Here is a 10706-nt window from a genome sequence, read left to right as displayed (position 1 = left end):
CAACTGCATACCTTCTCGTGTGTTTATTGTTCACTGGGACAATCTCTTTGGAGAAGTTCAGTGTAGAGCCTCAAAACAAACAACAACAATAACAAAAACCATCCCTAGTGCCTCGCCGCTTTATTAAAGGCCAAGCCATCTGGTGAGGCTCCAAATAATTCCAAGTTCGGTTTGGGGAAAAGCAGTCTCCCCCAAACACTTTTGTGTTCTCCTGGGCCCTCCCCTCTCCTGGAGAGCACCTACAGGGCAGCAGGGGACAACTTCTATTGGAAACTGGAAAGAGTCCTTTCTGGGAGGTGGAAAGAAAGACAGTTGGGCTTTTCATCAGAAAATAGCCACCGAGGCCAGAAGAACTACCAGGAATTGTTGCCCCCCTCCCCCCTCACCCCCTCCGCCTCCTCGGCACCCGCTCCGGCCCGCCCCGCGGGGCTATCTGGGGGCACCTTCTCGCGGGCGAGGGGGCGGTGAGGGGGACGGGTATCTCTTAAAGCAGAAATGTTAACACCCTCCTAACGGCGACTTTAAGGATGGTGGGGCCCAGCACAGTTTCCCCGTAAAGGGTTCCCAGCCGCCTCGGTCCGAAGACGCCGGATGGGTCGCGCGCCGGCCGCCGGTGCTGGTCCGTTTGGTGCGAAGGTGAGAAGGAGGGTCGCGGAGGCCGCGGTGGCGGGGACTCGCGAGCGGGACCCCCGGCGCAGCCCGCGGGTGGGAGGGCGCGTCCTCCTTCCGCAGCGAGCCGGATAAACGGGTCACGTTTTACTACCGCATCAACGGATCCGTCAGAAAAGAATCCTTGACATTTGGCAGCAGCGCGGGGGGCCTAACGGCTGCTCAGCGAGCCCGGCGGAAGCGCAGTGGCGCCGTCACTGCCAGTCCCGGGCGCAGCGGCCTGGGACCAGCGGAAAAGCCTGGGGGGCCCCCGGAGATGCGCGGTTGAGCGGAGCCGCAGGGCCCAACTGGAGTTGCAGGGCCCGGGTGGTGGGCGCGCTGCGCTGTCCCAGTGGCCGGCAGGTGGGAGGACCAGCCCGCGATCGGGGTTCGGGTAAAGGTGGGTGGTGACCCAGAATTGGGTTGCGCCGAGGAAGGATGGGTCCCGCGGCTCTGGAGAAGCCAGCACGTAGCCTCTGAGTCTTGGAGAGAATATTGGTTATTTCCTGAGCACCTACTGTGTCTCAGCCCCTGCTTGAAATGCTGGGGGTTGCACTGTGTACCAGGTAGACAATGGCCCTGCCCTTTGGGAGCTTATATTCTAGCGAAGAGACAGACAAGAAAATCACATAGATAGACAAAATGCCAGACGACGATAAATCTTATGGAGATAATACACAATAAAAGATGGGAAGGGGACTGGTGTATTAACCTGGGCGAGGGAGAAGGGATGGTATATTAAAGCCGGGGTGAAGGGAAAGGGGATGAGGTGAGTCTGAGAAGTCCTTTCTGAGGAGGTGTCTTTTGACCCCGAGACCTGAAGGAAGTGAGGAAGGGTCGAAGAATGGTCCAGGCCATGGAACTTGAAAGATGTCTACCAGGAGTTTAACTGCTACTCAGATGAGATTGGTTTTGTAGGTTTTTGCAAGATGAAAAATGGAATTTTCTTAGAAAATTATGTGGGGCGCCTGGGTGGCTCAGTGGGTTAAAGCCTCTACTTTCAGCTCAGGTCATGATCCCAGGGTCCTGGGATCCAGCGCCACATCGGGTTCTCTGCTCAGCAGGGAGCCTGCTTCCTCCTCTTCTCTGTCTGCCTCTCTGCCTACTTGTGATCTCTGTCTGTCAAATAAATAAATAAATCTTAAAAAAAAAAAAAGAAAATTATGGATCATCCATTCATTAAGTGAAGCGTAAGAGAAGGGGAATAAGGCCCTTCAACAAGGCCCAACAATTTTATTGTTGTTGTTAATTTTATCCCAGTTTAATACATAGATTAAATTTAGGATTTCCGTTTGTTTTCAAGAATTTATCTGAATTAACTCCATAAATAGCCAAATAGCATCTCCCTTTTTAAGAAAAGTATATTTACTCGAGTTTAAAGAGTTATGGGCTGTTTTTGTTGTTGTTGTTGTTTCTAGTTTTGTCCCCTCCCCCCATCCCCCACCCCTCCCTCCCAAATGAAGATGATGTAGAAGACAAGAAGCAGTAGACAGGAAAGGAGAGAGAGGAGACTGGGGTGAGAAGTTTGAAGAGAGAAATGGAAAGAAGTATCAAGGAGGCTGTGGAATAGTCAGAGGAATGGTCTGTCCGAATTCTCTGCCGCCTCCTGAGAAACTCAGAAAGTAATAGTCGTTCCTTGAACATACAACATCCCAGCCAATCCCCACAACCATGCATCCACTTCAGGAGAAGAGGGAACAGACTCAGGACTTGATAACTGATTAAGCAGAATCATGATTTCTGACTCCACTTTCAGCTCACTTTAGGCCACAGGTAGCTTATTTCCAAGATTTTAAATTTTATGTGGCAAAATAAGCCACATTAAGTCCCAGAATTTTGTAACAGCAAGATTTTCTAATCCCCTGCTTATTTCGCTAATGGGGAAACCACTAGTTGATGACAGAGCAAGGACTCAAAATACAGAGGTTCCATTTTCACCATATCCAGCTCTGTCCCTCTTCTCGCCCCAGACCCCTTAACTTGATAAAATTCTTCCCACTGGCTACTGAACAAGTGGAAGGAGCTTTGATGAAAACCCCATAGAATTGAGTTAATCTAAGACATCATTAGATTTCTGTGAAGGTTTCACATCCTTCCACAAGTATTTCTTGGTGTCCCCAATGGTGGGCTAAGTCATATGTAAGCTCTCAAGGAGTTCAAGTAGATAGAACAAATAAATAACTAGCCAATTACAATTTACAGGAAGCAGTACCTTGAAAAGGAGTTGGAGGGAGAGTGAATTCTTAAAAGAACAGAGACATGGAGAGCAACAAACAGGATGTGAGTATTAAGAATTTATGTCAGATTAGTATCAAACTGTTTTGTTGTGGCTGTGTTAATTGTAATATCTTTCATCTCCCTAACCTTTTGTTGGCTTAATCATGTATGACATTCATAAGTGGTGGTGGGAGAGACTATTACAGTCAACAGACTTGGTACATTTCTACATTCTCTCTTTTTAAATTAAATAGTATTTGCCCCTTGTGGTGTTTGTGCTGTAATATCAAGAGTAATAAGAATGTTCAGCATTGTAATTGCAAACAAGTCTTGGTAAAATTATGACATAACTGGTTTTGGGGGAACATTCTGGAAAAGAAGCATGGCTGTGTAGGTGTGAAGAGTAATAAAGAGGAATATATGAATGCATGATAGTAAGAACTCTTATTATAGAGCAGGCTCTAGAGTGTAACTGAGTCTCTATTACTTGTGAAGCCTTGTGATAAGAATCTCCGGAAAGGTGTTAAAACTTTGGAATGAGGTGGGGTGGGGTAGACATCATGGGGTGGCTAAAATCACATATTGCTCCAAGTCAGTGGTTTACCATGTGTGATCACATCTAGAAAGTCTTTAAATAAGGTTGTTTCTGGGGTTTCATTGGTATCTTGAATGGCTGGCATCTCAGACTCCCTGATTTTTTCCTGAACTTTTTAATAGTCCTACTAAGGAAAGAAAAGCTGGGAGAGCAATTGCTTTTCCTTAGCATGTCTTCCTAAAGATGTACATTTTGGAAAAGTTTAAAAGTCAACACATTTTAAAAGATGATACATTTATATGACAGTGGTTAAGACTCTTTTGGAAAGACGTTAGAGGAAGCACTCTAAGAGCAAGATATGAAATTCAGATATCCAAGTGATTATTTTTTAAAAATGTATTCACTTCTCTGCCAATTGAGAGCAAAGCCACTGTGCCCTTGCCATCCCAGACCTCTATCTAGTCCCTGCTGCTGCATATATATTTAATAATTAGACTAGACCCTTTACTTTGTTTTCCACTTCAAAAATCACAGAATTGTCTACCTCTGTTATTTGTGGGCTTCTAATTGTGCCTTATCAATATTAAGATATCATATATCGTTGTTGTTTTATTTTAAAAGAAGTCCATATCTATGATACATCCATATCTATGATACATAATGCAGAAACTAAAGGACAAAGTCTTCTGAATCGTGGTGGTAATTAAGGATAAATAAACATTGAAGATGGTTGTTGCTGTTGTTATTAACATTAAAAAGTTATTCTACTTTTGACAAGGTCATTTTGACATAGCCAGATGCAAATGACTGTGAAAGTTTGTTCTATTTCATATCTATTAGCCACACTATAATTAGCTCTTTGCATGACATCTCTCTTTGCCAGTTATTGTAACAATTAAATTGGATTGTATATTCTAAACATTTTGCAACCTATTTGGCTATGTTGGGAAAAATCCAGTGATGTTTCCTACAGTGACTCTTTCCTTTGGGTCTCGTTTACGACTCACACAAAACACTTCAGTTCTGGTCACCAAATTTTGGAGGTTTTTCCTCACACCAAGCAATTTAATTGTCTTGCAATTTAATTCAATTCGGACACCATCTACCTAGAAATAGTATCAGATTCCACAGGTTAGGGGCCCAGTCCTACTAGACTGACCCTCCCTCCAGCACTCACATACCTCAGACACCAGTTGCAAGCCCTGGTTCTACCTGCACTCCTGATCAGCTGGCTGTAGATCAGAGGTTCCAGCAACTCCCTCTTTGGGTTTGCTGGAGTGGCTCCCAGAACTCAGGAACACTTACCTGTATTTACCAGTTTATTATATGATAAAGGGTACAGATGAAGTCAGATGAAAAGACACATATGGGAAGTCTGGGGAGCTTCCCAAGTGCAGAAACTTCTATCCTCCTGGACTTGGGGTGAGGCACCCTCCCAGTGTGCACATGTTCACCAGCCTGAAAGCTCTCTGAAACCCTACGACTGCGATTTTATGGAGTTTCCTCAGATCGGTTATTATTAACTCCCTTTCTAGCCTCTCACCCTGTGCTGGAAGATAAGGGGGTAGGGCTGAAAATTCCAATGTTCTAACCATGGGTTGGTCTTCCCGGTGACTAGGACCCATCCAGGAGTCCTCTCATTAATGTAATGAGTCACCTCATTAGAACGAAAGATGCTCCTAGTGCCCTCATCACTTAGGAATTTATAAGGGTCTTAGGATCTCTGTGTCAGGGATGGGGTCAAAGACAAATATTAGAACAAGAGTTGCTCCTAGTGTTTTTGTCACTTAGGAAATCACAAGCATTTTAGGAGCTTTGTGCCAGAAGCTAGGCATATAGAAAATATTAAATAATTGGAAACTTCCAATTATTTACATGCATTGATTTGTGAGGCAGATGTTATTATCTGAATTCAAGGTTTAAGATCTTGAGATAAATTTTCAAGGTCACACAACTACAGCATGCTAGAGCTGGCCTGTGGTCAATGTTTTTATAGTGAAGCCCTCTTTCTTTTCTTTTGTTTAACATTGTTCTTTTAGTAGACAGATGAAGAGGTTCAGAATTCAAAAACAAATGGGAGAAAGCAATCACGGGTAAAAAAGATAACCTACATTATTATTCACCTATTAGGTTCAAGAGGAGATCAGGAAGGAATATAGAGTTAGAAAACTAAATCTAAGGGCACCTGGGTGGCTCAGTCGGTTGAGCATCTGTCTTAGGCTCAGGTCATGATCCCAGGGTCTTGGGAATCGAACAGCATCGGAATTCTCTGCTCAGTGGGGAGCCTGCTTCTCCCTCTGTCTGCTGCTCCCCTTATTTATGCTATCACTCTCTGACAAATAAACAAATAAAATCTTAAAAAAAAAAAAAAAAAAGAGGGACACCTGGGTGGCTCAGTGGGTTGGACCTCTCTGCCTTTGGCTCAAGTCAGGATCTCAGGGTCCTGGGGTCAAGCCCTGCATCGGGCTCTCTGCTCAGCAGGGAGCCTGCTTCTCCCTCTCTCTGCTTGCCTCTCTGCCTACTTGTGATCTCTATCTGTCAAATAAATAAATAAAATCTTAAAAAATAAAATAAAATAAAAAGGAAAGAAAAAGAAAAAGAAATCTAAAGACATCCAAACATCCTTGTCCTCTAGTCCTCTGTAACTCCTTAGCTTGCTCTGTTAGGGAATCTCACAGAGGTACAATGACACATAAACATCACTTACACAAATTATAATGGGAATCAGATATATAGTTCTTTTATTCAAGCATTGCTCCCCTAATAAAATAATTTATGGAGTTAACAGTAGGATTATTTTTCTAAAAAATGGGATAGTTCTCTATGATTCATTTTTCATTCAAATATAAAGATTTTTTAAAAAGATTTTATATATTTATTTGACAGAGAGAGATCACAAGTAGATGGAGAGGCAGGCAGAGAGAGAGAGATAGAGGGAAGCAGGCTCCCTGCCGAGCAGAGAGCCCGATGCGGGACTTGATCCCAGGACCCTGAGATCATGACCTGAGCCAAAGGCAGTGGCTTAACCCACTGAGCCACCCATGCGCCCCATATATTAAGATTTTATTTATTTGTCAGAGAGAGCACAAGCAGGGTGAGCTGTAGGCAGAGCAGGCAAAGGGAGAAGCAGACTCCTAGCTGATCAGGGAGCCCAATGCGGGACTTGATTCCAGGACCCAGGGATCATGACCTGAGCCAAAGGCAGACACTTAACCACCCAGGCGTCCCAAATATTTCAAATAGTACCTGTAGTAGGTACTCTTGGTGCAAAGGACTACCCTCATATAGCTTATATTCTCCGAAAGGAAGTGATATATTCAAATGAAGAAAAATAAAGCAAGGTAAAGGCATAAATGTTGGGATAGGAAAGTAGGGTTACATAAATAATGTAGTCAGAGAAGGCCTATCCAGCATGAATTTGAGCAAGAACATTTGTGACAATAAGGAACCAGCCATGAGAAGATCTGAAGAAAGCGCTTCAGACAGAGGGAAGAATAGATGTAGAGGTGCTAGAGTAGAAAGGCTTAGCAGATTAGAGCAGAGAGTCCACAAAGTTTTCTATAAAGACCCAGATAGTGTTTTAGGCTTTGTAGGTTCTGTGTCTCTGTTAACAATTTTCAACTCTGCTGTCATATGTTGAAGCAGCTACAAACATGTAAACAAATGGGCATGGGTGTGTTATAATGAAACTTTACAAACACAGGAAGAGGCTTGACATCAAAAGTATAAACCATAAAGGAAAAAAAAAAAAGACAAATTGGGCCTCACCAAAATTAAAAGCTTTTGCACTGTAAAGACCCAGTGAAGATAGTGAAGAGACAGGCTACAGAGGAAATATTTACAAACCACATATTGACAAAAAGCCCTCTCAAAACTCAGCAGTAACTGTAGTCAAAACAGTGTGGTATTATCATAAGGTTAGACATACAGATCAATAAAATAGAATTTATAGTCCTGAAATAAACTCTCAGATGCCTGTGTTCAACTTTCAAAAAGGTGCCAGGACCATTCAGTGAGGGAAAAAATAGTCTTTTCAACAAATTGTGCAAGGACAACTGGATAGCCCACAAGCAAAGGAGTGACGTTAGACCCTTACCTCACAAACAAAAATTAACTCAAAATGGATCACAGACCTAAAACCATAATTTTTTTTTTTTAAGATTTTATTTATTTATTTGACAGACAGAGATCCAAGTAGGCAGAGAGGCAGGCAGAGAGAGAGAGGGGAGGAAGCAGGCTCCCTGCCGAGCAGAGACCCCGACAGGGGGCTAGATCCCAGGACCCTGGGATCATGACCTGAGCCGAAGGCAGAGGCTTTAATCCACTGAGCCACCCAAGCACCCCAAACCATAAAATTTTTTTTAAAGATTTATTTATTTGAGAGAGAGATAGAGGTGGGGTGAGGAGGAGATGAAGAGGGAGAGAGATTTCCTCAAGCAAATTCCCAGCTGAAGGCAGATCCCAGGACCCTCAGATCAAGAGTGACACCTGGACCTGAGCCAAAATCAAGAGTTGGCTGCTCAATGGACTGAGCCACCCAGGCGCCCAAACCATAACATTTTTAGAAGGAAACATATATGTAAACCTTTGTGATCTTGCATTATGCAATGGTTTCTTGGATGAGATACCAAAATCATGAATAACAAAGGAAAAAATAGATATATCAGACATAATCAGGGTTAAACACTTGTGCTTCAAAGACACCATCAAGAGAGTGAAAAGACAACCCACAGAATGGGAGATAATATTTGCAAATCATGTGTATGGTAAAGGGACTTATATCTAGATTATATAAAGACTAATTATAATTCCATAATAAAAAGACAAATAAACCAATTAAAAAGTGATCAATGATCTGTGTGGACATTTCTCAGAAGATAAACAAATGACTAATAAGCACATGAAAAGTTGCTCAATATCATTAGCCCTTCAGGAGATGCAAATCACAACCATAGCGAGATGGTATTTGACGCTCACCAGTTGTCTATAATTGAAAATACAGACACTGAAAAGTGTTGGCAAGGCTATGAAGAAGTTGAACCCCTTTATACATAAAAGGAATATAAAATGGGAAAACTGCTCCGGAAAATAGGCTAGCAGTTCCTGAAAACATTAAACATAGGGGCACCTGGGTGGCTCAGTGGGTTAAAGCCTCTGCTTTCGGCTCAGGTCATGATCCTGGGGTCCTGGGATCAAGGCCTGCATCGGGCTCCCAGCTCAGTGGGGAGCCTGCTTCCATCTTTCTCTCTGCCTGCCTCTCTGCCTACTTGTGATCTCTTTCTCTCAATCTGTCAAATAAGTAAATAAATAATCTTAAAAAAAAATTAAACATAGAATTACCATATTGGCCCAACAATGCCGCTCCTAGATTTATACCCAAGAGAAATGAAAACATATGTTTAAACAAAAACTTACACTTGAGTGCTTATAGTAGCATTATGCATGATAATGGAAACAACCCATATGTCCATCAACTGATGGCCAGATAAATAAAATGTGTTATAACCATAAAATGGAATATTATTTAACAGTAAAAGGAGACAGAGTGCTGATAACATGCTACAGTATGGATGAATCTTGAAAACATTGTACTGAGTTCATGAAGCCAGTGACCAAAGTCCACATATTATATAATTCCATTTATACGAAATGTCCAGAATAGGCAAATCTATGAAGGCAGGAAGCAGATTAGTGGTTGCCTAGGGCTTGGAATTTGGGGGAAATTGGAGAGTGACTGCAAATAGGTATGGAGTTTCTTTTTGGGTGATGAAGATGTTCCAAAATTGATTGTGGTGGTGGTTGCACAATTCTGCAAATATCCTAGAAACCACTGAATTATACACTTTGATGGTGAATTGTATAGTTTGTGACTTTTATCTCAATAAAACTATTATTTTAAAAACCTCAACACTTTTTTTAAAGAATGAGCAAAAGGGGGACCTGGCTGGCTCAGTTGATAGAGCATATAACTCTCGATCTCGGGGTTGTGAGTTTGAGCCCAATGTTGGGCACATAAGAGATTACTTAAAAAAAAAAAAAAGACAAATTATTGCTTGGATGTGTCTCAAGGGAATTTTACTGAGTGAAAGGAGACAATTTCAAAAGATGACTTATTATATGATCTTATTATGGACTGAATGTTTGTATCCCCCCCCAAATTCATTATATTTTAGAAATCTAATCCCCAGTGTGATGGTACTTGGATGTGGGGCATATGTGAGGCTCTTGGGTTATTAGAGTGGAGCCCTCAAGACTGGGATTAATACCTTTATAAGGAGAGGCCAGAGAGCTATTTTGTGTGTTCTCTCTCTGCCATGTGAGGATATGAGGAGAAGGCTGCTGTCTGGAAACCACGAAGAAGACCTTCACCAGAGCCCTGCCATGCTGGCACCCTAATCTCGGACTTTCAGCCTTCAGAACTGAGAAATAAACTATTTAAGGCACCCAGTCTATGGTACTCTGTTAGAGCAGCCCAAACTAAAATAGGTCCCATTTATATAACATTTTTTAAATGATAAAAATATAGAGATGGAGGAGAGACTAATGGTTGCTACTGATTGGCATCAGGAGAGAGCTAACTGGCTATAGGGTAAATAGATAAATTAACATCAGTTCCCTGGTGATATTGAACAGTGTTATGCAGGATATTGCCTACAGGGGAAACTGAATAAAGAGTATATTTAGTATATTTAATACACAGAGACCTGTGTATTATTTCTTACAACTAGATGTGAATCTATAATTACCTCAAAAAGGCAATAAAACAGGGGACTCCTGGGTGGCTCAGTCGTTAGGTGTCTGCCTTCAGCTCAGGTCATGATCCCAGGGTCCTGGTGTCAACCCTGCATGGGGCTCCCTGCTCAGCGAGAAGCCTGCTTCTCCCTCTCCCACTCTCCCTGCTTGTGTTCCCTCTCTTGCTTTGTCTCTCTCTATCAAATAAATAAATAAAATAAAATTTAAAAAGGCAATAAAACAAACAAACTACAAAAAACAACAACAACAAAAAAAAAAACAGATGATAGGCTACATTTGGCCCAAAGACCATTACAAGAACAGCAAGGGAGGAGGGTAGCACATCAAGAAGAATAAGAAATGAGATTGGGGAGGCAGGGCTGAATCACCTAGGGCCTGGCAGACCATGATGAGATGTTTATTTTTTTTTTTTAATTTGATGTCATGCCATTGGAAGGGTTTTGAACAGGGGAGAAATAAGAGTAGATTTATGTTTTTAAGAGGTCACTAAACCTGTCGGTTGGAGAATAAACTATGGGGGCAAGTATAGAAGCAGGTAGGTCAGTGATTAGCA

The 10706-nt window shown here is 42.3% G+C and overlaps 1 protein-coding gene across 2 annotated transcripts in view; it reads left to right on the top strand.

The window, feature by feature from the left end:
* The first annotated feature begins 468 nt into the window (after nt 1-468).
* Nucleotides 469-10706, top strand: part of LOC309870404 (solute carrier family 2, facilitated glucose transporter member 3) — a 92966-nt gene continuing 82728 nt past the window's right edge. Inside the window, exons 1-2 of one of the 2 annotated variants that reach the window (XM_082742558.1) lie at nt 469-636; nt 2851-2928. In XM_082742558.1, the coding sequence (XP_082598684.1) occupies nt 2908-2928 (21 nt within the window). In that variant the 5' untranslated portion in view covers nt 469-636; nt 2851-2907. Of the gene's footprint in view, nt 1012-2850; nt 2929-10706 lie in introns of both variants that reach the window. The other variant, XM_082742559.1, reaches the window with a different exon arrangement.

Source organism: Mustela nivalis (assembly GCF_964662115.1).
Source record: "Mustela nivalis genome assembly, chromosome: 7".
In the NCBI taxonomy this organism is placed as follows: domain Eukaryota; kingdom Metazoa; phylum Chordata; class Mammalia; order Carnivora; family Mustelidae; genus Mustela; species Mustela nivalis.
The sequence above is the reverse complement of the archived record's forward strand: the minus strand, read 5'-3'. Positions and strand labels throughout refer to the sequence as shown.